General features: G+C 39.3%; 1 protein-coding gene across 7 annotated transcripts in view; it reads left to right on the top strand.

The window, feature by feature from the left end:
- EHBP1 (EH domain binding protein 1) overlaps nucleotides 1-27,264 on the top strand; it is a 206,213-nt gene that overhangs the window by 95,251 nt on the left and 83,698 nt on the right. For all 7 annotated transcript variants that reach the window (XM_084202227.1, XM_084202226.1, XM_084202225.1 and 4 more), the window contains exon 10: nucleotides 5,313-5,496. In XM_084202227.1, the coding sequence (XP_084058353.1) occupies nucleotides 5,313-5,496 (184 nt within the window). The remainder of the gene's footprint in view (nucleotides 1-5,312; nucleotides 5,497-27,264) is intronic.

Genomic DNA, 27,264 nt, shown 5'->3' with positions numbered 1-27,264 from the left:
TTGGGAATGATGCCTCTGCCAGCTCCATTTGTCAGGACCAGTGCCTGAACAAACTGCACTGGTTGCTGTGTCTTCAGAGCACAGTGTGATCACACTGACAGCCACACCAGGCATTCCTGGTCATTCCCTGGTCACCAGAATCTGTAGGGAATAAAAATATCTGTATTTTACACCCACCATGATACAGGTATAGAGGACAGCAAAGACTGAAAGGAGCAGAAAGAGAAAAAGCCACATGGATGAGCAAGTTTTCTGGTTTTACTTCCATTTCCACCCTAAGCACATCTATGCCAAAGGGTTTGTGGCAGGATTGTGACCCTTCCTTTTGCTGTGTACTGGACTTTAGCCCTTGGTTAACAGCAGCCTCCTTTTTGTTTTAATTCCATTTGCTTCATTGTTTTGTTTCCCCAAAGATAATTTCATAGGTGGATTCTACTTGAACATAAAGCCTGGTGTGTATTTTTATGATAAAGCAGTGTCCCATGGGAAGATGGAAGGGTAAAGAGTCAGCAAACACTTTAAAATCAATTTTTTACATCTTTTATGAAAGTTTTTTATGTCCTAACCCCCAAAATAATCTTCCCCTCCACATTTTCCTCTGAAGTTGCAGGAGCAATCCATCATACAAAAAACCTGGAGACCATTTGTTGAGTGCTTTGGATAGAGGTGTGGCAACACCTCTACCCAATGAACCTTGAATCTTTATACTGAAACACTCTGGAGGAATGAGTGCCATGATAAAAGTCCAGTCTAGAAACACAGGACATGTAATATTAGATCACCTCTACAAACACTATTTTGCCTCATCTCATGTCCTTAATTTTCAAATTTTTATTTAGAATGCTTTTGCTAAGGCATGGTATGGTGAGCACCAAAGGCAAAATTTTTGCAGGCGGTGCCAGTTGGTGGTTTTTGAGTGCCCTCAGTCATGAGGGTTTATGTCCAGATGTGTACTGTTTTTACCTACTGTAAATATTGATGCATTTATTATCTACATAAGGGGGTAATTGTCTTCCAAGCCTACTGAAGTCTAGGTTTCCATGGCAATTTGTGGCAGAGAGTTCCACAAGAAAACAAGATCTCTAATGCGATGTGTTTCTTCTGTTGATTGTAAATAAATTCCCTTTCCAATCCCATACTGGCTCTTTTGCTGGCTTATCAAAACAACAGTTAGTAGTATTGGATTTACCTGCCATAAACATTTGTCTTGTCTGTCTCTAGCATGTTCACCTTTCCTTGTCACTTGTCTGAGTGCTAACTTTTTCGATCTCTCTTCATACAGAAGTCTCTTCATCTCTCTAATCATTACCACCGCCCGTCTCTGGACCCTGTTATTTCTTCTGCTATGTGTCTATTTTAAGATGTGTTGACTTGGCCTGAGCTGTGTATTCAAGACAAAGCTGAACAACTGAGTCATATCATGAGAATAGAAAACTTTGCATGTTATTTTCAACCTCTCTCATAACATCTTGTTTTTTGAGTTTTTAAAAATTCTCTTTCATTTTTGACTACCACTGGTCAAGGGCTGTCTTCAGGTGTCCTTTTTTGAACCCATAGGTGGAAGGCATGAAACGGAAGAAATGGAAGGCTCCTGATTTATTGATTATCAGGAAATACAATGTATTTTTACCCCCATGTCTTAATGTATAATTGGAGTTCACTTAATGTACTGCTTGGCATTTTCCCCTTACCTTTTGTGTGGAATGAAGTGCTGTGTCCTGAGGACATGGACCCACCAGTTAGCGTCAGGACCCTTGTCCCACTCTGCTCTGGCAGATCCCTAGTTCTGAATCTGGACTCGGAGCTTACACAAAGTGCCCAAGAGCTGAACTCTGACTCCAGTTTTGTAACAGACTCTCACTGTAATCATGCAAAAGGTACTTGGCCTCAGTGCATCTCTGTGAAGTGTTTACCTGGGGTAATTTGCTTCTTTGAAATTTATTTGACTAATGTTTGTGAAGAGAACTAATACTTCATAAGACACAAAGCACAGTCACGAGCATAAGCATCGTGAGGCGTTGCATGGCACCGAGGGACTTAGGTGAGCCAGTACATTTACTCTGCTGAAAACTGTGCTCTCAAAACATACTTCCTCTGGCTAAATTCTCATACCTAGCTAAAGATAAGGAACACATTTTCCTTTTGTTTGGACATTTCACTGATAGTGGAAAATTCTGCTTTTGCCTTTTTGAATTTTATACATTCAAATCTACCTGTCAGTGACGGATGGCACAACTTGTGCAGTTAATTTTTTGAAAATAGCATAGCTCACAACTGCTTAATGTATAATGCTTTCAACCTTATTTCTTCTGATTGGCAAAATTGCCTGACCTTTTAGCCCTGCTGTGCTGACAGCTTTGGGTTTCCTCTGCAGTAAAATGTTTATTTTTAAATTTCTTTTCAGCTAACTGGTAAGACTGATCAAAATAATTTTTAAATTGGTCAGAATAAAACTTGCTTTCCAGTATCATTTGGCTCTGTGGCTTCTTATCTCGTTAATCATTGTATGACTTAGAATTATGCTGTGTAATTGACAAGGCTATCAAGTTGCCATCTGCTGAAGTTGCCTGTTGCACAAGAAGCCACAAGCCACCGCATTGGCAGTGAGTTTAATGACAGGTGTCTTGTCAGGTCTGAATTTGTTAAATTTTGTGGAGGACAGCCTAGTGTTTCTTTAGACAAAGCATTTTATGTGAAACCATTAAATAACTTCACAGAACCAGTAAATTTGGGGCTGACCTCAGAAAAAAAGTCCTTTAATATTTTCTAGCTAAGGCTCTTTTCAACCAGATTTTTCAGATGCTTAATTTCTTGTAGAGCCGTGTGGAAGTTGCTGGACCAAACTCTGCTACGTATTAGGTCCTCATGACTTCAAACTTGATAGTTTATTCAGGAAAGAACCATTTTGGTTGGTTTTTTTCTGTATTACCATTATTTTTCAAAAATCTTGCTCAATTTTTGTAAGACCAATTAAGCGTAGTATAGAGAGGAAGGTAGAAGGTAGTACATGTGCAAGTCTGTTGTGTGCCTGTACCTGTGTCTGTTTCTGTGACCAAAATGTGAGGGTTTAGCCTGGCTTTCAAGCAAGTTCTTCTCTAGAGGAAAAAGTCCTTTTAGCACTTCCTTCTGGTGGGTAGATAGGGCAATTTTTTAGGATGACACCTGCAGTGCAGGCAGTTCTGGAGCTTAAAAATTCAAAAGATGTTTCTTCCAGCCCTGTTTACTGTCATTGATAAGGTGTTGGGTTTTTTCTCACACCAAAATAATTTTAACACCTTACAAATACACCTTTCTAATTCAGAAGTAAATTCCTGCCAAACATGCTGTGCCTGTTGGCTGTTCCAAAGGCTGACTTGTGGAACTAAATAAAAACCTTGTGCTGTCCCATAGAATGCATTGTTCTTCAACCTTTATCTCCTTTATCTTCATTTTCACCTCCCTTTGAACTCTCTGGTGTCTGAAGGCAGCTGAGCTGGGCTGTCAGCTAAATTAGAGCTACTGACAGCTGGATGCATTCTCTACTCCAGCCTGAATACCTCCTTTTCCTACTGCCTCCCATAGAAAACACCCTTCTGTTTCCATTTAACTTATTCCTTTGGTTGCCTTTAGTTTTGATTGTGCTGGTGGCTTTGCACTTGATGGGCAGCAAAGTGGGAGCACCTGGAAGTTGCCTTCAGTCAACAAATGAGTTATTTTAGTGGTGGTCTTTCCTTTTGCTTCAGGAGTTGGATATCTTTTTCTGTAAGGAACAGAAGCAGCAGAGTCTTAGAAAGATCTGGAGATTTTATGCCTGATTTTCACTTACGTGCTTTGGTAAACGTTGCCTTTCAAAAGTAGATTTCTGTGGTGTGGGTTATAAATTGGAGTTTGTTTAACACTTGCTTTTTCTCAGTGAAAACAGGATTACTGTAAATTGCATTAAAATAAAGTCTAAAGTTTGTCTGCCTGTGAGACTGAAAGATGTTTTTATACTACAAGTAAAAAGGAAGGAGAGAAATTTGATGTTGTGTGGAAGGCAACTGGATGAATAGTTGTTTTTTACTGCTGTTGTAGTTCTTAAAAATAGTGTGTACTAGCTCCTGACTCTTTTCCTGAGAGGGAATTTGTGAATGGATCTAGCTAGGTAGACTTTTATTTAATGCATTAGTGTTTCCTTCCAGAGTTGAATTCTAAGGGACTTCAAGGGACTGAGGTTATTTGTGGTGGTTGGTTACGCTGCATATAATAACTGTATGCAGATAGATTGTTGGGAATCTTAGTTTGAGATATGTGATAAATATATCTTGCAGGAGAAAGAGGGACTAGAAAAGACTAAATTAATGTATCCATTTCATAACTAACTGTCCAGTTTTGGATTGCAAAATATGAAAAGCAAATAGTATTAATAATGAAATAATTCAGTGCAAAAAAGACTCCCGTAAGTATCCTTAGCAGGATACAAAGCTGCTGTAGAAGAAGCCATTATTTGGTATATTATTGATTGATTGATTGATATTTGATGTATCAAGCTAGTATGAAATTTGGCAGAATTTGGTTGTAGAGGTCTTTACTTAGGGTGGTACAAATGCAGAGTTAGAGCATAGGCACCCAAGTTAAGGATAATTCTTTGGACCCCATCTACTTGGTGGAAGATATTTACTGTGTAACGTTCTCAAATAAGGTTTAGTTATAAAAACCACTTTCAAAATAGACAGGTGATGCCTACTGGTGTCTGCAGAGAGATATATGCAAGTCACATGTGGTTTTCTTACTCGGTTTTCTTAAAATGGTGTGGCACCTGTAAGCTACAGAGTTTGAAATACACTGGAGGCTGAATGTGTACCCATGGAGGAAAACTTTCCAAAACTGGACACTCAAGAGTGAGGCCTCTAAAGCCCTGTGGGAGCATGGCTGTACCAGTTGCCTGATTCTTAATTGTTCTAATCAAGCTGTCTTTATCCTGTTAATTACAGTGTTAAACACCCAGCAGCTTTGCTCACATTTTTTGGTATTGATCCTGTCATGAAATCAGATTGCTCTTTGATAGATAGCGAAGTATAATTGAAGAGTTAGCTTTATGCAGTTTATAAAACTTCTGCAATTTACAGGACTTTATAAAAATTATGGAAATTGTGACTGAATAATGCAGTTTTAGGTGTTGTAACCCACTTTTCAATTGTATGAAAATGTAGTATCTAAAAGTGTATAAAGGTAAAACATTTTTATGTGGGATAATAAAAGCATTTTAGTCATTGACTTTCCTAAGCAGGTCTTATTTTTTGTTTTATTTCCAAGGAGATAGCAAAGAAATGTGTTTCCCTTCTTTTAATTAGATCAAATCCATTTTATGAACCAAAATCAAGCCCTGCTTTAATTAAAGTTGCTCTGCAAGAACCAGAAAAGAAGATGAAAAGAAAGGCTCCTGAACCCCCAAACCTCTTGCCAAAGACAGAGATGGGCACAAGTGAGAACATGTCAGCAATTCCTGCATCAAGGGAGCTTTCTTCCTCTCCTAAGGTAAGCTTTTGTAACCAAAATTTTGTCTTTGTTTGTAACACTACCTTTCTGTGCATTGTAAACATCCTGTTTATTTCTGCAGGCATCTTAAAAGCTTTGCCAGTGCTTAATAAGGTGTTGGCTTGTCTCTGTTCACTTGGTTCATAGGGAGGGTGCAACAATAGGAGCTGGTATTTTTTCTTTAAGGATTTCATGGCAACAGTAACAGCAACTGCAGTTTTAAAGAGTCTTCTAGTAACCAGTCTTACAGGACAGCTGGATATGCCAAGGAGAAGGAAGAAAATCACATTGAACAGTGCTTTGTCCTGATCTATTTTAATGCTCCTAAGCCTTGCCCTTGTTGAAGAGTCTGTCTCTACATTACTGTCATAAATCTAGGTTTTAAAAGCTTAGTACTGTATATTGATATTGGGATTTATATATGTCCAATTCCAAAGCTATGTTGAAGTAATTAAGAAAAAAAAAAAAAAGACAGTCTACTTTCAATCAGGTTAGCTGTTTACTAGGAATGTCCAGACTAAGGACACTTACATATGCGCATTCATTTGTTTTTCAAGGGAAAAACAGAGTTAATGTCAGTGGAAGAGGTAATGTGAGGTGTGGGTGTTTTATTACTACAATAGCCACCTTCTGTCAGTGTGGATTTCAACTCCAGTGTTTCAGCAGTTAGCACCACTTGTGGTGCTTTAAACAAAATAAACATTTAATAGTAGAAGTTAATTGATGTTTCTTAGAAATGAATGTCATACATTCTTTTAAAGGTAGGAAGATGAGGACAGAAAGCCTCCCTTCCAGTGTGTCTTGCCCAATGGATGCACATCATCATCTGGTTTGCCTTGAATCACAGCTGCTGTACTTCAGTTTCAGAATTGAGGGAAGCTACTTGTCATACCTATCATTTCAGTGTGTAATTACTCAGCCAGATTGCTCACATGTCCTTGTCCACTCAGGCTCTGATCTTGTTGTCATTTTACCACTCACTCAGGCTAAAGAGTATGAGGCCAGAAATCTAATCTGTCTGCTCACTGCAAAGCGAAACAGTGGAGTGAGACTGCAGGTACACTTCACAAGTTACTCCTCATATGCAAAACCACAAGCAGGGTTATATGAAATCAAAGCACAGCAGTTTTATAATGCTCTGAGATGGGATTCAGTCCTGTTAGCTGAAATTTCTGTATGAGATTCTGCATGAAAAGTGACACATCATTTGATTTCTCGTGGAGTCTGGCTCTTGGGTCAAAGCAAAATGGCCAAAGCAAAGCTTTCTGGTACTACCAAGGCTGTGAAGAGACATCTGTGGAGATTTTTACCAGATTGCTTGGTGGAAATTGTGTCCCCCTTGCTCATTGTTTGAGAGGTGTGTTTTTACAGGTATGCATCCAAGGAAGTGTGTCTCTCTGCTTCATACATGTCTTTGCTGTGCTGAAATAACATGTTACTACCAAGTTTGGTTGTTGTAGTTTTTGTCTGCCCTAGATGAAGCTTTAATATGTCTGAAAGGGGGAATTGATTTAGAAAAGATTCAGGATTGAACTTGCTTAGAAGACTGTGCTGTCAGGTACAGTCAGGTAGTTCCTGCTTTTCTGTATGGTGTTACTTGGTGAATATTTTGATGCCTGTCTGCTTGCAACCCACCTTTCTGCCCCTGACCCTGAGGCATAGCAGAGATCAGCAGAGGTCCATGTGCTGAAACACTGATTTTCATTAGGGCTGGGAGGGAAGGCGGAGCTCAGTGCTCGCATGCTGTTTTATAGGAAAGCTTTAATTAATTTTTTAACAGGATTTTGGAGGATAGGAGACATTAGGGAAGGCTCCAAAGCAGATGTTATGTCCTGGTTCATTATATTACAGTGGAAAGTTTTGGTGAGTGGGTGTGTTAAAATATTGTACGGTCACTTGCAATGCAGAAAGCTTTCTGTGAGCATAGTCTTTTTTCTGTGCTTGAATTGTTTTGCACTCAGATCAAAAGCACTTTACTTGGAATGCTTCTTGAAATTAGGAAAAGTACTGGCATTTATTTAGAAGAAAAGAAACAGTTTTCTCACAGAACAGTACAAAATAATGCCCAGGTGGGACTTGGAGAGTTGGCACAAATGACTTTTTCTATTATTGCTCAATAATAGAGGAAATGTTTAGCAACTCTGGAAAAACTTCCATCCAAAAGTATAGGCACTATACAAACATGAACTTAGTACATGCCCTTATGTAAGGGAATGGTCCTATAGAGGTAACCTTAGGTAAAGGGAGGTTAAATCATGTGTCTTAGTCAGTGTTTTGTCCAAGTTTGCTGTGTGCAGAAAGTTTTGGGAGTTATATCAGAGTCTAAGTGGTTTCAGCAGGTTCAGTTCCCTGTCTTGGTTGTTGTCATAGGAAGTGCCTGTGGAGCAGAAATGCTGATCTTTAAACTACACAAACACAGCATTAATATTAGAACTTCAGAGTTTAAGGAAAAATATTCCAAAAGCTCCTCTGCAAATCTTTGACAGTATTTGTTGCTCATTTTTACTTCACGTGCTAGTGGCAGTCATTATGCAGGCTGAATCCAAAAAACCACAAATGCTGTCATTGCCATCTACACACCAACAGGTTCATTGAGTGATGAGCAGTCAGTTACCTGTAGTAGCAAACCCTTTCCAGGCCTCTTCAGTGTCTTCCCCTTGAGCAGGTCCTTTTGATACTTGGAGATCCCCTGTCAGCTGTATTGGTGAGGAAGGTCAGTTCTCTCTCTTAGATAAGACAGGATTTAACACTCCATAAAGGTCCAGCACTTCAGCCCATAGAATTAGCTCAGTATTTGCCATATCTGAGTTTGGAGAAAGTTTTTTTCTTTCAAATTTTTTTATCTATTCACACTCCTTAAAGGAATATCTTAATTCTCTCCTGTCTTGTGTATCTCCTCCAAATTAATCTGAGTCATCAAAGAGAGCTTACAATGCAGAGTCTGAGATCTGGAGTTACCCCACAGTTAATCATCTCAAATGACTTGAAAACTATGGTATGCTGACTCTATTTAGGAGAGTCTGACAAAGTGCAAAGCTGTAATTAAGCTCTTCAGTCATCAAACTGCTACAGTGCTGTCAAGCCCAGCAGTGCTGAAGCCTTATTGGGCTTGTTACTGTCCTACATCTGTTACTGCTCTTTACATGGTTTGGATAAGCAGGTTCTGCCTTTCACAGAGGTGATAGAGACTTTAAATTTCCCCTACTTGTTGATTTTGTGGAAAACAAATGTGGGCTCAGGCTCAAAATGTGGTATCAGACCAGTACATAGTATGCATATCAGTGCTCATCGTTGCTTTATCTGATTACAGAATATGAAACATATGAACTTCAGCAGGGTGAAATCTCAGCCAGTTTCAGATTTCTTCTCTTCTCTGCATTGTGGTGAATTTATTTGAAAGAAGATCAGTCCCAGAGCTGGCACCTATATCTTATGGTGGAGAAGCTAAAGCAATCTGTCTCTGCACAGTCAAGGATTTTATTGTCTTTGTAAGAATGAGGGGGCAGGAATGCTACTGAATTTATGTAGGAGGTAAAAAGTTATTTACTAGGGAGGAGGAAACAGGTAAGCATCCTCAACCACAGAGTTACTTTTAAATGTTAGAAGAAAATACTTCTCACACTGGATTGACATTTACTCATTGACTCCTTTGAAGGATAGCATATGCCCTTCACTTTCAGGAAACAATTCTGAGAGAGGCTTTTCTTGGGATTTGGTGTATTCAATTTATTGCCAGACTTTAGCCAAAGCTCAGGTTGATGCCTCATGAATCCATCAGGTTTCTGCCATTACCATTAACCTAGTGAAAGTAAACAGGAATGTTGTATTTGGTGAATCCAGCTTGGTCTCACGTCCTTTCTCCCATCTTCAGGGTCTGGAAGCCTGTGTTGGCTAAACACATTCCTTACAGAGTAACTGCTGCAGGCTGACGAGCTGCTAGCCTGGGATTTGGGAGCTCTCAGAGCTCCATCTCACAGCTGCCTGCCCAGAATGTCTCAGTAAATGAGACTCCTGCACTCCATCCTGGGGATAGATCTTTCTCTGGCAATACATGATTATATGAACAGACATAAAATTGATACCAGACCACAAGATACTTATGGAAGTTTACCTCGAATGGATTTTTAGTTATGCCTTCCAACTGATGAAAGTGTATGGCACCAGGAGAGGATGATAAATCAGCTTAAGACTATCATTATTGTACACACCATTCTTGCTTTGTGAAGGTCATGGTGTTGCTGGTAGACATGAAAACACAGGAATTGGTTTTGGTGCTTTTAGACAAGAATTTGTGATGGCCTTTGAAGTCAGTGGAAGAGGAGAATACACATTAACATAGCAGTCCAAAGCCAGTAGTAACATCTCTGTTTGTCACCATCATTGTTGAAGCTCTCTCTGTCTCATTTTAAAACTAAAATTAATTGTTTTGCATGCCAAGTAATAATCTGCTCTCTCATGCCAGACAAGCTAGCTGATTTAAGCTCTAATGAAACATTTACAGGAAATACAGAATCATTTTCTGCATGATATGTAGTAATCCATCTCCATCCAATATCCCTGGTAATCTGCTGTGTATCTGCAATGCTTCAGGATGTTCAGGCTGTCCAGAAAGATTTTTGCCTGATAGACAGTTTGTCCTTCAAGCAGCAAAGGAGGTACAAATTACTTCCTTATGAAAGAAGAGAAATTCTCAGATACTTCTCAAGGGAACAAGAAGGAACCTGTAATTTTTTTTCTCCTTCTCATTCATTCTAAGCCAGAATAAATGCTTAGAGGACAAAACAGGTAGGTTTAGTGGAACGGGGGAAGTGACAGCTTCCCCCACAGCTCCCAAGATATCAGAGATCCTAAAGTCTCCAGTTGCTTGTTTTCTTCACTTTTATTTACCTCAAGGTTATCAATGTTATGTGACCAAACAGTAGGGAGACTTCATCCTAAAAGTATGGTACTCAGTTGCAGTAATGCAGCTGAGTGGAGGAATGACAGTAAATTCCACATGGGAGATGAAGATCTCTCACTGTCTCTTGGTACCAAAGTATCTCCAGTTGTCCATTCACATAGGAACTTCCTAGCTCTCTGGAAGATCTTCTTCAATAATTTTGCTCCTTTTCAGCTTCACATTTGCTGCAAAGGAATTGTACAGCTCCTTCTCATGAGATCTTTGTAGGTAGATGGTTCAAGCCCAAGGAAGACCTGGAAGGTACTGGATAGAATTGGAGGATGTCTGCTGTAATGAATGTAAGAAAAAAAAAAAAAGCCACTCTAAGAAAATCTGCCTTTACATGCAGCCCAAAAACATTTGATAGGAAGAAAAACACACTGCACACATAGTATGAACAGAGAGATAGTGAGATAATCATATGGAAGCACAGACAAGACATTCAACTCGCTTCTTTTCAAGTGTTAAAGAGTAAAAGAGGCTCCATTTTTTGATCCAATACTTAAGCAATTCCTTATTACTGTTTTCATGAGTTTTAAATGGTGTTTGTGAACTTGACTGTGTTGCCCTCATATTGTTCCCATAACAGATGCCAACAGGAACCCACTGTTGGACATCAACACTATAGAGGAAACCAAGCCCTTCCATATTCTGTGTGTAGCTTTCTGCCCTTCTGACTAAGGTATCTTGTGCCCATGCTGTCAAATAATTTAGGTGCTTCTCTACAGTCAAATTACCTCTAAGAGAGATGCTTCCCTCAGAATTTGAGGGTTAAAACCCTCAACAGTTTGCCCAAATGTTTTGTAGCAGGAGTTTTGCCCAGGACTGCAGGCAGAGCTGAGCTGCTTCCATCTTCAGCCCCTTACTTCTCTCTTTGTCCCAGAAGCTGGAGTATTACCTGGATGGAATGGATGGATCCTCACTTGGTGGCTCATGCCACACTGTGTGTTCTGCTCTGCAGGGAGCCAGTCCAGGCTGTGTGCTGAGCCAAGGGCCAGCAAAAGGCACTGCTTTCTGTGACTATTGAGTGCTGTCCAGGAGCAGTGAATGGGATCCTTCCCTCTGTCCTGAATTCCTTATGTATGGTGCTAAGCTGATCTCTTGAACCAGATTTTAGACTGTGGTGGTTTCTTTGTTGTTGGGGTTTTTTTTCTCAAGTTCACAGCTGCATCCAACCCGGATAAATTAGCAGAGCTGTTGGCTTGACTGTAGTGCCATGCAGCTGACAGGGTGCTGTTTTGTGTCACATGAACTATCCTGAAACAAACAGTTCTCTGTAGGGTCAGGTCTTAGTTAACTCACACTGAGGACTCAAAAGCATTAGTATACAGTAATCTGGAGGTGGATTTTTTGTGGACCTCTGATTTATTCAAATATACATATATATATATGCTATTATACAAAGGGTATTAATAAAAATGTATTTGTAACCATAATCTTTGAACACGTGATTTGGCAGCTTTAAGTGCTGCTACTTACGTGTTTGACTGCTTCTTCTTTTGGCCCTTATTAGTAGTGGGGATGCAGAGAACAGGTCTCCAGAGCTGTCTTGGAAAAATATTTTTCATTGCAAATGAATATACATAATGTTCAGGTTGATAAATGCTTTACTGCTTCTTGCATTTTCATAATTACTCTTTAAGGTATTTGTGCATTATTGGTGCAATGTAGCTCCTACTGAAATGGATGGAAACTTTGTCAGTGCCTGCAGCATTTCTGGGTTGCACCAGTTACCACTTCTGCAAAATGTCTGTGCAAATAAGGTTTGGTAACTGCACCAGCATTGTGACATTTCAGGCCTCACTTTTCATATTTTAAATTGAAACTTACATTTACAAATTATACATCTTGGATTTGTTATCATAATATACTACTTCAGTAGTTGTGGAAAAGGTGCATTGAGATTTCTGGAGTGCTGTGGTTCCTAAGTATCAGCACTTCCGTGGCAGTGTTTGGCTTCCCTCCCAGAGGACAAGGGAATTGGACTCAGCTGCTGGCTGGACAGCCAGAGCAGTCCTGGCCTGCCCAACCAGCTGAATGACAGCTCTGATGAGCTCTAGGCCAGCTTCTGAGAGATGAGAGATGTCATCTGAAAATCCTTATCTCCAGTGAGGGCCTTTTATTTTACTCTATTTCCTGTGAGTTACTTGCCTTCACTTTTCTGTCAGAAGGGAGCTGTGGGGAGGCAGGCAAATGGCACAAGGCCATGGGCTCCTGATGTAGGTGCTGGAGGAGCACCTTCCTGTGGTTTCTCACCTGGAGGGCTTCGATTCTCATGCTGGGCTTCATGGATCCATGTTTAATTCAAGCTTTGCTCTTTAAAATGTAGAAGAAAAAAGGAACACTTCTTCTCTCCTAAGATCTTTTTCAACCATCATCAAAACAAAAATCCTCAAAATTTTGCAACAAAAAACCAGAAAAAAATCTGTCCTTTCTCTGTACAGTTCTGATACCTTATTATCAGGTTCCTTAACAAGAGCCACACAAGCAGAGTACAGGACAGCTTTTCAAATAAAAATTTAATTCTTTCCCATGTTCCCTTGCACCCAACAAGGACCTCAGTGCAATTTGTAGAAGTTGACATTGTAAAATTTAACTTTTAGCTGTTACCTCGAGCTGTGGCTGGTTTAGATAAAGTCCTGGGTGCTCTCTCCACCATCCATGGCCCATCCATGGCCCCTGGTGCAGCACTCAGTGAAAGGAGCACATTAACAATGTGCCTGGTTCTCTGCTTGCCTGAGGGATGGGTTTGGTTCATCGTGGTTGGCAAGCACCTCAAATTGGAAATTAGTGTGCATGAATAAATATTCCTTTGCTTCTGTCATGATGAGTTATGGACATATTACAAAAATAATTATCTTCCCTTCATAAATCAGTCTGATAGTTAACTTTGGTTTGCTTACTAATTCACTGTTCCTGCTAAATGTTCTTTGGTTTGGGTCAGATACTTAAGCATAGGAATAAATCACAGCTCTAAGCCGGAATGCTTTTTGTTGCTAGGAAAGAAAAATAAGTCTAAAACCAAAATAGATGGGATTTGTAAGCAAATCAACAGTGCAGTGATGGCCCTAAAATGAAGTGTTTCCATTAGCTGTTCTACCCTGCCATGTAGGAGTATTTTAGATAGAATTTTGCCTGATTTATTTAAAATTGTGATCACCATTAGTTTTAGGTGGGCAGCTTTGTGAAGCTAGATATATTCAGAGGTAAAATCTTTGTGAAGCTAGATATATTCAGAGGTAAAATCCAGGAGAAAAGGGTGCCAGAAGCCAAGCCTTAGGGCATGTGAAACGCTCAGGTATTCTATGTGTATGTTGCACTCATATCCACCAGCAAATGCAAGTGAAGCACAAACCTTTTTAAAAGGAGACCAAATCAAGCCAGTTAGAAGGAAAATGTTGTATTCCTGAGTTGCAAGGAGAAATATGTTGCCAATTCATACTGCAACAGAGCTCTGGTGACAAGGGGCTGCATAATAAAGCGAGTCCTTGTGCGATAGTGCCGGCACACTAGCTGCATGTTCTACAAGAGCATTTTTTAGCCATGTTCAACAGTGTGCCTGCTATCGCTCCTCCATTTGTTGAATTCAGGATGACCTTTGCATGAATAAAGTCAAATAGGATTAAGGCAGGAATTTTCAACAATGGGAAAGAGCAACAGATGTAGCCGACTTTGAACGTGGGAGGATTGTTGATGCACGGTTGCCTAAAGGGAGTGTCTGTGGTGACAAAAAAAGGGGGGGAAAAACCCAACAATTTCCTAAAATATTAACTGCATAAAAGAAAAGAAAATAAATAGAAAACAATCCAAAGGAACTGAGTGATTCTGGTTTTTATTGGCACCAAGCTGAAGGCAGGGTTTTTTGATTCACTGCCTCCTTTTAAATCTATTTCCTTCTATTCTTTCAGCAGCAGAACTCTGTTCTCTGCAACTGTCACTATATGAGCTGGCTGAGGGGTTTGTGGCATGTACCATATTTTTAGATTCACATTTTTTCTGAGTTGTTTTAAGGAAAACAAAAATTGAGTATACAGGGGAAAAAAAGATGTTGTTTGCTGGAGAATGAGCTATTTGAATACAAAATTCAGATCCTGCTAATATTTTATTGTTTGATTTGTCCTGTGCAGAAGCATATAGATGGATCTCAAGTGAATATAGTGCAGGCACTCTGTGCAGAGACTGTTAATAAATGGGAAAAAAGGTTAAAAATACATTTAAAGCAAGAACCCTTTCTGATACAACCTAAGTTGTACCATGTATTATGTGTAATTAGATATACCAAATTTGTTTTTATCTCAATAAAAAGAGGGCATGCAAATGCATTTTACTTAGTTTCATTATTGACAAGAGCTGTTTTGCAGTTTAGCAGATAATTGTGTTAACTCCTGAATGATACTTCATAGTTTGTACTAATGAGTAATGCACAGAATTTAGTTATCGTTCAGATGTCTAATTCAGACAAATCAGCTTTGAAAGGCATGTGCAGGAAAAGCTTTTAAAGTGTGAATGAAATCATGTGCTCTAGCTCAATGAAAGGGATTTAAAGGAGCTAGCTAGAAACTAAAGCCATTAAGGAAATCACCTTATAAATGTTAGGAAAAATATTGGTGAGCTTAATATATTAGCTCAACTTGAATATTTAAAAGCTTGATTAAACACTCAGTGATTTAATGCTTGCACCACTTGAAAAAGAGCTATGGTGTTGAGAGGGCAGTCTCTCTCAAGGGAAATATCATTTGGATTCAGAGGATGTAGCATGGTGAAACATCTTCTAATACATCTTTTCCTGCCTCTCCCCATATTCCTTTAGAGCAGAGCTTGCTGGGGTGAGCTGTGGGTTCCCACGCACAGATGCTGTGCCACAGCAACTCAGTAGTTGTAACATGTCTACCATCCCCAAAATAAGGAGTATTTCAACAGCCACAAACAAACACCCCTCCCCCCAAACACAAATAAAACCAAAACAGAAAAATTACCGCAACCCTGCCCACCCCCCATTGTTACCTGGGGTGGAATACCTTGAAGAACACAGCTCTCCAGGTACTGGAGGCTTCAGTACTGATTTTATTTTACCTTGGTTGTAAAGGTAAAATTAAACATCCTTGTGATGTTTAATTTTGAGACTAGGAGCAACTTCATATGCATGCCTGGCATCTTTAGCACCAAGAGCACATCACTGTTGCTTGCATGGCATGGATTAAAGCCCACTGGGACTGTAGAAAGTTGCCTTTATTTCCCTGTGGGCTCAGTGTGGGGACCAACATTAAGCTCACAGATGTGTACACAAGTGCTCAAATTGTGCCTGTACAACTGAGGAAAGGCTGTCACAGGCATGTAGCAGAACCAGAGAAATACATTTTGAAAGAACTGGATGCTGATTATTACATGCCTGGATTTCTGCAAGCATTCTGGAGACTTAATGCAGGGTTCACTGAAAGCAGGGAGAAGTTGAAGTCCTTTAGTTCCCCCTTAGTTATGTTCCAGAGCAGTGAAATCTTTGTACTCAAGATTCCACCAGTGGGAGCTGGGGCAGGTTAGAGTTGTTTAACCCCTTTGTTGTCTTTTGTGTATTGGAAGGGTAGGAAGAGTACAGTCTTCTTTTCTTTGGTAGGCCAGCTAAAATCTTCATTTTTCCTCACTTTGTCACCACCTTTGAGACAAGGAACTGTAATCTTAAAGCCTTGCAGGGGTCACGTTTCTTATCTTGCTTCAATGCAGATGCATCCTTAGAATCTAACTCAGACAAACAAGCTTTAAAATATCCTAAAATGTTATACCACCATAAATAATTAAAAATAAAAGGAGTGTTCTATTTTAGTATTCTTTTTTTTCCCCATTATCTGCCTTGTATTTTATGCTTTTGGAGCATATTGAAAGTAATTTTTACTTAAAAAACACATAGTCAGAATGTGTTTCTGTTACTTCAAGTAAGCTTGGTGTGTTTTTTATATATTGAGAAAGTGTGTATTTTCTTTCTGTATGTGTATATAGATAGATCTAAAGGTATATATGTTATATGTGTACCTTTATAACAATATATGAATACTGTATACAAATACACCTTTATATATAAAAAATACATGTTTATTACCTACATTCAGGCTTTCTAGAAAGTGAATTCAGACACCAATTCGATATAGATGGCTTAACAGATCCTAATTCAAGTGTTTTATTCTTGAATTTGCTTCATAACTCAACCATATTCCGTAACACCACGAGCCCTTTTCTTAACATTGCCAAAGTGCTCTTAGGAGCTCTGTGAAAAGCTTTGTTTTTATCAGTGTAAAGCAATGCTGCAGAATTGATGCTTTTCTGAAGTGCTCTCCTGGCCCTCTGTGCTATTGGTAAGTCGTCTGTCATGGTTGTCATTGACAGCAGTGACTCAGTAACATAATGGGATTCAATCTTTTATTGAGACATGGGTGTGTAGATCAGAACCCAATCAATAGGCTTACATACGAAAAACCATGGCAAACCAAATATTGTTGCAATGCACAATGTGGTTATAACTGTAACCACAACTTTTACACTCTATCTAAAATGCTAATGGAATATTACCACTAGGATTAAAAAAAGAAAAGAAAAAAAAAAACAAGAAGAAAAATTGCTTTTGAGGGGTTTTCAGGGTAGGAGCTTTCTCAGCAAAAGCATTTAACTATTTTTACATTTCTTTATAGCAACAAGATTAGACTTTTATAAAAAAAGATGTTTTAGGGTTTTCCCTGCTAGAATTAGGTTTTCTTTTTAGACAGTATCATTTTATCATTTTTTGTGTTTACATACTTACCATTGTTTTCAAATGTAGGACCAGAATGTGGCATAGGTGTGAGTAACAGAATAGTAGAAGATCATTTCAGTGAGAGCCTCCACATTTTTGAAATGTTCTTCCATTTCTGGTCTCCTTGGATACAGAAGTAGTTGATTTAAAATCACAGCCTGTCTTTTTTTGCAAGCATTTAAAGACTTATAGAACCCATACAACACATTACAGGGTTTGCTTCAGAGCACGTTCTTCTCTTTTGGAAAAGTGTTTCCTTCCTTTTTTGGAGGAAGCCACTACTGTGACTAGTCCCTAGACAAATGAAATGTATTGCTCTGGATTTTGGGTCTTGTGTGGGTTTCTGTGTTTTGGGGTTTTTTGAGCACAGATGAAGTGTAATTGGTCCTTTGTCACCTTGGTCTCACTTTCTCTGATAGTTGCTCTGCCAGCATTTCATGCTCAATACAGAAGAAAAAGAATAAAGAAAGCAAGATCATGCGGTGGGCCTATTTTCTGACCAGATTTTAGTAATTTCACATCCTTAAACTCCTTAACATTGTTCTTGCTTCTGTCCCTGCATGACTAACGGACTCTGTGTGGATCCTCAAACAGGCGATCTGAATGATGCTGGAAAACGCATATCTGCTTGGAACTACTTGAGAAATAGAGTCACATTAAAAAAAAAAAGTTTAAAACGGGTTTGTTTCATATTTATTGAGCAAAAAGGTAGTAAGAGAGATCAAATCCTACTATAGTCTCATTTTGTTTTGTCCTTCTCAACTTAGAGGATTCTTTTAAAAACTGGTGATGAGTATGGCTGTGAGCTGTAGGTTTAGATTCCATAAGAATTGGCCTCTCTTTTGTAGTCAAGTTAGTTACAAATATGTTTCTTCTGTCTGACTTAGGGCATAAAATACCGCTGTTGTGTTCCATAACGTAGGGACAGAGATAGCATTCCTTAGTCTGCTTGGAGCTTCTTGGTTTGACTTCTGCTCTGAAGAATTTTCTAAACAGCCAGGCTCTACCAGCTGCAAAAGAGGTTTTGGGAGACCAGTGAGATCCTCCTTGCCGACCTAAACTCCTCTTGAGAATCCAGTGCCCTCCCTTTCCTGCTTCCTCCCACACACTCCCAGACTTGCAGAAGAGATTGTTAAGTACCAGCAGCTAACACTGCCAAGGTTTTATGAACAGGAGAAAATAAAAATCATTGCTAAATGACTTTTTAGTGTTTACATGTGGTAAAGAAAAAACTTCTGTGAATGTAACTCATTGAAAAGTTAAACTATGACTAAAGCAGTGTGCATACTACATATTTTTCAAGTTGTCATTCTCTTACTAGAGGTTCAGCACTTCTGTTTGAGTACTCTGTAAGTTTTATTGTAACTGTAGGAAAAACTACTCTTTGAACTCCCCTCCTGTACAGCTTTAAAGGTAAGGTAGGTGTTAATTGAATGATGTTGCTGTGCTTGTTTCCCAGTCATGTCTTGGCTGATGCTTCTGCTGCTGAGTGTTGCCTAGAAATGTGAAAAGCTTGTGTTTTTAAGATGATGGGTCCTGCACCTTTGAATAATTTTTAGAAGCTCATGTAGCTTGGAACTAATGCTCAGTTTTGGAACTTTGTAGATGCCACTGGAAGCTTATTTAGAGCAGTTGGCTTTTATAAATTTACCAAAGTTTGAAATTTGCAGCTAGTTTGCTGGGTTACCAGAGCTTTCCCTTTACATTAACTTTCTCTTCCCTTTATTCTCCCCATTTCACAGACTGTCATTTAATCTCATAATCATTTAATCTCTCATTATGCAATTAGATATGTTGCTACATATTTATTAGCAAACTTACTGTCAGACTAGTAGTAATGCTCTAATTTACACTTCCCAAAGCATGGAAATTCCTGTGTAGGAATGAAGGCTCCCTTCTTTTCCCTCCTCCATCTATCCTGAGGTGCTTGTGCAGTGAAAAGTATTGCAGGAGACTTGAGATGTGTGAGTGATAAGTGCTCTACATGTTGTAACAGCTGGACATGATCAGACATGTTAAAGATGATGTATGAGGCTCGAGTGTGAGTTTTCTGCATTTGTGCTGGCTGAAGATTTGTCCTGTGTAGCTCCTTTGGGCTTTGCTGATAAATCTCATCTCATCCCCCTGTACAAGAAAGAGCAGTTGACACCTTCCCCCAGTGCTCCTTCTAATAACTGACTGAAAGACTGAAGTCTTCTGGTTCAGTCCTTCTGTCCAGGTGTTCCCTAGTTCTGCCTACAGAAGAGTGTTTGGAATCACAAGCAGTTCACACCCAGCACATTAATCATCGCATCATCTGGGGACCAATAGAGAACCTGGCAGCAATGCTTAATTTTCTTTAACACACCGTGTAAACTAAGTCCAAGAGGCACTTGAAATGTAACACTTCCTTCCATTTGTGGAAGCTCAAAGGCATAACTCCTCTTGAGGATTTTAATCCAGTGGACATTATTGTATTGGGGATCCAGTGATGTCATCTGCCTGTCACTGGGAGTTAATGCATGGATTAATGATTGGAACAGTGTTGAAAGACCAGGGAGTCATGAATCCATATCTCTGATACTGCCTTAGAAATACAGACTCCAATCAGAAATGCCTATGGAGTTGTCTGTTCAGGAAAACTCATCAGGCCATTATCTGGGTCCTATGCTCATGAGTATTGTGCACAGTATAGGTGTAATAGTACATGCTAAAAACCCTGTCTGGTTCTTCACATAACCCTATTGTGGCAGTACCCTTCTTTTCTCTCTTAGCTTGGAATACTCCATGTACGTATGAGCTACAAAATTTGTTCCTCGAAGTTGAAATCAGCATTTTGTCTCAAATACTTTAATATTACGATATTTGCTGTGTAACCTTTTGCTCAAAGTGTTTAATTTTTTATTTAAATCAAAAATATTTTTTGTTTAGGGAATTCAAACCAAGGAAAAAGAAAAAGCTGCTGAACAAATTCTGTAGTTCCAAATATCAAGCTAATTTTTAAAATATTAACATCAGTACTATATCGAATTAATGAAAAAAGCTATCTCTGTGGACAATGTACTAATGCTTAATTCAAAATTTTATGGAGTAGATCCTAGGGATCATTTAGGAGTTTTACATGTGTTTAAAAAATGAAACGCAGAAGATCTGACTGCTGTGCATTGCTGTAACACCCCTGGAACGTGGCTAACGCCCAATTACTGCATGCTTAGACTTGGATGGGAATTACAATTGAGCTGTAAAATATTTTGACAGTTTCCAACTGTTGTGTGGTTATTAGCCAGGCATCATAAGAGAATGAAATTCAGTGATTTGATTAGGTTTGTATCATGGTCTGCTTAAACAAGGACTTTCAACATAAACATGTAGTGTAAAGTGTTAATCAGAGGCAGTATTTAATTATTACCAGCTTTTCTTGAGTTCTGCAGGAGAGAATTCCTCTCTCCCAAACATTTTGATTTCTTAAATGAGACTTGCCATACCTTTATGCTTCAGCTTTTCATTTACAAGCTTTTACTTGTTGAGTGCTAAAAGCATAACCACACCAAATTTAATTTGTCGCATGAAAATTATGTGTGTATTTTTCAAGAGGATAGATTTGACAGTGTTGAAGCTAGAAAAGCTTGTGTTAATTGCATATTATAAAACAAAAAGGATATTTTCATTTAACATGTATTTCTCCTTTTAGCTGAACAAGTCCTAGCAATTAGCAAATTTGAATAATGTAAGCATTCCTGGAAAAATATATGTTAAGCCAAGTGGCACTTGAATTGCTGTTACTTTTACATGTATTTTTATTTTGAAATGAAACTAATAAAGCAAAAATATTCAAACTGCATGCAAATTAAGTTCCAGATTGTGCCAGTCTTGTTATGTTCATTAAGCCATTGAATCCTTGAGTAGTGGCTGTTATTCCATGGGGACCATTCACAGAATAAGGTGCTATTCAGAGAGGTAAAGATAACAATCTGCCTTCACACTGCTTAAATAGTGCTCATTCTGTTGGGCAACTAAAGCAAGAATATTCAAGCCTGTCATTCCTTAATTTTTCACTTGCTTTATTTAGTAATGCTTTTTTGTTTTCTGTGTTGCTTATGAGTGGTGCTTGAGAGTGAAGCATTCTGTTTCTGGTAGAGAAGGCTTTTTCAAGTGTTGTCATCCTGTTTTTTCTTTAAAAAACCCTCTAAGGTAATCTTTGTCTCTCAGTTCAGTCTGTGACATCTCTGCTGTGGCTGAGAGCTGATTTGGTTACCAGTGTTGCTTGCGTGTTGCTGTTTGCCTAAATAAATTCACCCAGCTGTAATTGGTGGAGTTTTTCTGACTGTTGTCCTGGGTTTGACCTGAACTCTCACCTTGCAGATGACAAAACCTTTGTAATGGTATCCTAGATTTTAAAGTGGCTCTGTGACTGTGGAAACGTGCTGACTGGGAAAGAGCCTTCTTCTCTGGCAGTCCTCACGAGGAGCAGTTGGAGTGGTGGGCTCATAGTCAGTAGCCGGTCTCCTAAACATCTGAGACACTTGTAAACTGTCAGTTTTTCAGTGTACAGTTTTTAATTTGGAGAGTTGTTAGTGGTTATTGAACTTCCTGTGTATTCAGATAGATGTGTGCCAGGGAAAAAACCAAAATATGCTGTGCTTTGCAAGAAATCTGATTAACATTGGGGAATTGGTGCATGAGTTCCTTATGGAATGAGTAATATCAGGGCCTCCACGCAAGGATTAATTATTAAAATGGGAAATGGGGGGTTTTGGTGTGTGGTTGAACTGAGAGGCCAGTGTGAAGTGTTGCTTGGTGGGAATTAGGGGTTTTCCAGCTTCCTTCCTGTGCAGCCAGAGCATGGAAGGAAGTTCTGCCACGCTCCTGCTCCCTGGTAGCAGCAGCCTGTGTGAGCTGTAGGCTCTGGAGGTAAGAGACACAGATAATGGTTGCTCTGAAACGCATCTGAAAGATCACTTGGTCTTTCTACTTGCACAAATGCTAAGTTCTCCTTTAGAAAATGAAAGTTTTCTGCAACCTGTTGTTGAACAGTAATGAAGCATCCACATCCATGGCCTTCCCAGGCAGTCTTGAGTGCTTCATTTTCATTCTGCTGCATTAAGGATTTATCCTCCTGATGTCTGACCTCTAGCAACTAAAGCCTATAACTTTGTTTTTGTAAACACTGGTGTGGGGGGTCAAAGGGTTTGCTTTCTTCTTTGGAATTTTACATGCTTGATGATTTACCATGTTACTTTCCTCTATAGTTTGTTCATACCATAAATCACCTAAATGTGCTTCAGCTTTCTTCATGCTCCCCACCCCCCACCCCCCTCCAATTTTTTTGGGCTCATCTTCCTTACACTCTGCATCAGGGAAAATTAAATGTAAAATTTTTGATGTGGTTTTGTCGATGCTAAGTGGAGTGAGAGAGGCAGTCTTGATCTTGCAAGCTTTATTCCTGTCTGTACATCTCAGTACAATGTTTGTCTTTTTCACAACCACCTGATGTTGTTGACTTTATGTTCAGCTTGAATAGACTGTTTCCTCCATACCCTTTTGTGAAGAGCTGTTACCTAACCAGTTCTTCCTTATCCTGCATTTATGTAAATGATTACTCCTTCCTATGTTTCAGTTGTAGCTATTGAATTTCATACTGCTTTTTTCAGAACTTGACTCCTTTTTATGTGATTGGAGTTCTTCTAGTGCATTTGATGTCCATCTCAGCTTCTTGTCCAGTGCATCCTTCACCTTCCTAATTCAGACTTACACTGAACCTAAGAAATACTCTTGCAGAACCCCTTTCAATGCATAATTCCAAGAATCACTTAAAACTAGTCTTGGGTATAGTTTTCCAGCCTGTTTTGCACCTATATGAGTCTCATTAAGGCTCTTTTTTCCATGCTTCCTTAGGAGAACATCTTGAAATTAAAAGAGCTCAGCTACATCTGTAATCTGTTATGTGATGCTTCTCTACTCCCTGCTTCCCTCTTGCAGAAGGAACTTGGAGTGCTAGTCATGATTTGTTGATGACAAATTAATGTTTGTTGCTTGTCTTCTTTTAACTTTCATATGCTAAGAAGGGCCTTAATTGTTTTTCCACCTCTTTTTCATTTACTTGTCTGCATTCTTGCTATTTGTCCTTTTTCTTACGCATTTAAAGACTAGAAGGAAATGTAGTCTTTTCCTGCACTTCTAATATTCTCCCCTATGTTGAAGTTTCCAAACTGACTTTTCATTTTGGATGCTGTTTCATATTGGTTCTTCCAGGACCTTAGGATTACATTAAATGTGTTCAGCTAATCTGAAAGCTTCTGATTTATCTAAGCTGTTTCCACATGGGGCTGAAATCTGACCTTTCTGTGCCTGTATGAGTAATGCAAGTCTTCAACTTCCATCTGATTTGTAGAATAAAGACAGATGTAGAAAAAAAAAGTACTGAGCATTTCAGATGTCTCCCCATCATCTATGAACAGCTTCTCCTTTCCACTGAGGAGGGAAGCAATACTTTTGTTTATTTCCATCTCGTGATTGTTTCCATAGAGTCAGCTGCCAGTGCAGTAGTTTATCAAGGCAAAAACTTGTTTCCATTAAATTCTCACTTATCTCTTGCTGTCCTCAGGAGCTTTAAGAATATCCTCCTTTATGCTTGGTGCCAGCTTATGGGTACCAGCAGCTCTTGGGTACCAGCACCTCATGCAGGATTGTAAAATATACTGATTTTATTTCCGCTGTCAGCCAAGAGGAGTACTACGGCCTTCAGAGGTACTGTGACATCAATACCAGGCTTAAAAATACTGAGTGCTCTAAGCACACCCAAACAGAGATTGTTTTCCTTTGTTGCTGCAATACCTGCACAAATCTGGCATCTGTGTTGTGTTCTCAAGTATTTCAAACAAGGATTTCTCATAGGTAAAGGCTAATGCTTCCATAAATCTGCCTATGGTTGGGCATTAATATAAATGATGCAGTAGATTTACAAAATAGGTAACTCTAAAATTTTGAGCAATATCACCTTTAATGAGCCAACATCAGAACGTTCCCTGAAAAAACCGTGTCTGTTGAAATGTTCAGAAGAGTGGGATAATGACTTGTGTTTATTTAATGGCTCTGTCAAAAGAAATTCCTGCAAAAGCAACAAGAGTTCACTGTTTTTAGGAAGAATTGGCAGTGACTCTCATTTTAGTTTGCCTTGTGCTTTCTTTTAGAAGAGATTCTTCTGACCTTTTCTGACAAGCTCTAACACTTCCATTGTTTGCTGCAGGCCTTTGAAATGTGGCAGAGATAGCCTTGGGCCCAGGGAGGTGCGTTTTGCTAGTTCAGTTCACATTTAACAAAGTTAAAAGCTTTGAAAATTGCTATTCCTCATCTGTGGTTTAAGTTGCTTAATTCTGGCAACCTGCCCAAAACCCTGAACGTTCCCATCGTGGCAGAGAGCCAGGGATTGTGAACCAGCAGCATCCTGGTAGCTCATCTGGGCTTCCAGCACAGATTACATGAGAGCAGAGCGTTCAGCCCACATGCCACCGGGACAACTGGAGGAAGGAAGGTGGACACAAGGAAACTGCCTGTCTTCTGAGAGCAGAAAAATGAGGCCCCATCCCTGCATGTCATCTGTTCATACTGTTACATTATAAATACGTGTAATCATCAGAGACCCAGCTCCGTGTTGGCTTCTGCTTAATGGTATGAGTTCCATACCTTTTCTTGAGATTTTTAATTGAAAACACGGCGCTCAAGACAAAGATTATGCGACCTCAGGGAAGAGAAGCTAGGTGAGCCTCAGCCAATCCCTTTTTAATAGTTCAGTCTGAGAAGGAGATCACTGTAACTTTTTTCCTGGCTGTACTGACCATCAGGTGAAATTACTTCCGCATAAGTAACCAATTCATTATGTTTCAGATTTGTTTCCCTTTTACTAGTTCATTAACATAATCTTCTCCTTGCAATTAGCTAATAAATTTAGGGCTTCTCAGCTTGGTGAGGTAGCTGCCCACACTCCTGTGCAGTCCTGTTCTTCTCTGCTAAGAACATCCACGGGGGAGGTTGTCATCTGGAAATAAATCGTCTGCCTTGCTCTTAATTGATTGCCATGAGCAGACAGCCTTGTGTCCTGTTGCGCAAACGAGGCAATTGTCCAGCAGTTGATGTGTTGTGAATTTTGGTTCTGAAGGTTTAGAGTTTAGTTCTGAATTCTTGGCTTCTTTCATCCTTTTAATCCCTGACAATGAAAACCAAACCAAAACCCTAAAAGACTCGGCTAAGAAAATGTTACTTCATTACTAGACAAAGTAAAAAGCAAAAGGAGGCTACCAGATAATTACAAAAGTTACAAAATTAAGTACTTAGCAGTAGCCTTTGTTACTGCAGTCTCTCCCATCTTTGTGCACTGGATGCCTGTAGGTTATATACATCTGCACATTTCAATTGTATGATGGCATACTGTAATTTTCTACCAGATCACTTCCTGGGTGCTCAGAGTAAAAGTCACCAGAGGCAGCCATCTGCGGGCTTGCTTTCCTTTCTTTGCCCAGGTATGGTTTGGAAAAGCTCTTTCCAGACTCCTGGCCATCAAAATATATAACAGGCAACTGAAAACCCTTTTGCATTAAATAATCCAATCTGCTTGACCAACTGCTAACTTGAGGTGTGTCCCAAGGATTTCACCTTCCTCTTCACCTTGCCACATTAAAACATGAGGGCATCGTGTCAGCTCAGATGTCTGAGTGTTGGGTGATTGAACATGGGCTGGTTTGGTTGTGCCAAAATTAAACTTGTAAAATGATAAGCAATTTAAAGCTTATGCCTAAGGCTTTTGAGATAAAAGTTTGTATTTTATTGCGTATCCACGTTAGCTGTAGGCACAATCAGAAGAGTGAGGAAGGTGAAGTTTTGAGATGTCTGCTGCTGATGAAACCTGGAGCTTACCTAAATGCTCATTATTAATCATATATAGGAAATAAATTCAGTGTAACTTGTGTCCAGCAGCTGGGTTTTCATATCTCATTTGTTTTTAGGGACAGTAGGAACCATGCAAATAGAGAGCACAAAGTTAAAGGATGTACTCCTAAATGGATCAGTTTGTTTCTCAGAGTAACAGAATAGCAGAATTAACATTTCTTTCAAGGAAATTTGTATTTTCTAATACATGCAAGATCTTCCCTTATTAGAAGCAAAGAGCAATGCCACTTGTATTTTGATGTGTCACTAAATTGTAATCTTATGGTGACCTCCTATATAAAAAATACCTAACTACCCTAAGTAAAGGACATCTCAGCACAACTGGGTCATGAGGATGTGTTCTCTGTTTTTGGAATAAAACTGAAAGCTGTTCCATTTTATCTTTGCAGACTCTTCCCATATCGTATTAGAAATTCCTGATACCACTTTTTGACTTACACCCAGACTGTTCCACAGCCCAGAATAAACAAAATCAAATGCATGTTGAACACATTACCTATTTGACTGAAATGTATTTGGTGGCTTGTTTCTATTGCACCTTTATACAGCTTTTCAGACTGTGCCGTTCAGCTGAGTTTCCTGGACTTGTACATCCAGCCACATGCTGCACATCTTCACTCACCTACTTGTGCCTTACTTTCATTTACCTTACCTTGCATTTTAATGGTTGCACAATTTTCAGTCAGCCCAGACAGCGTCGTGGTTTTGGTAGGGGTACGGGAAAATCCCTTTTATTTTGCTCAGTCAAATAAGTTAGAGGCTAGTGTCTATACTTGCCTCTTGAGGGAAAAAACTTGCTTGTTCATTGTTTGTAGGTCTTCCCTATTCTGACTTTCAGCCATATCTCAACCTGAGCTTCCTCTCTTGCACTTAATTACCAGTCCTGGGTGGTTGTCTCAGCTCCTTTCCTCTTCTAGGAGTTGTGTTCATTAATATAAAACTCAAACCACGTAAGTCTTCCACCTAGATTACATTTTTTTTTTTTTCCCTTACTCCTCTCAGCATCTTTCTCCTCTGGGCTTCAACACTCCTGCTTTCTTTAAACACCTCTACCCCCATGCAACATGTCTACAAGCCCTTGAGGTCCTCAGGCTGAACCCCTACATTCTTCATCCTGGCTGTGTCACAG

The sequence above is a fragment of the Fringilla coelebs genome (genome assembly GCF_963513975.1).
Source record: "Fringilla coelebs genome assembly, chromosome: 3".
NCBI classification, from domain to species: Eukaryota; Metazoa; Chordata; class Aves; order Passeriformes; family Fringillidae; genus Fringilla; species Fringilla coelebs.
This window is presented reverse-complemented; position numbering and strand designations above follow the sequence as displayed.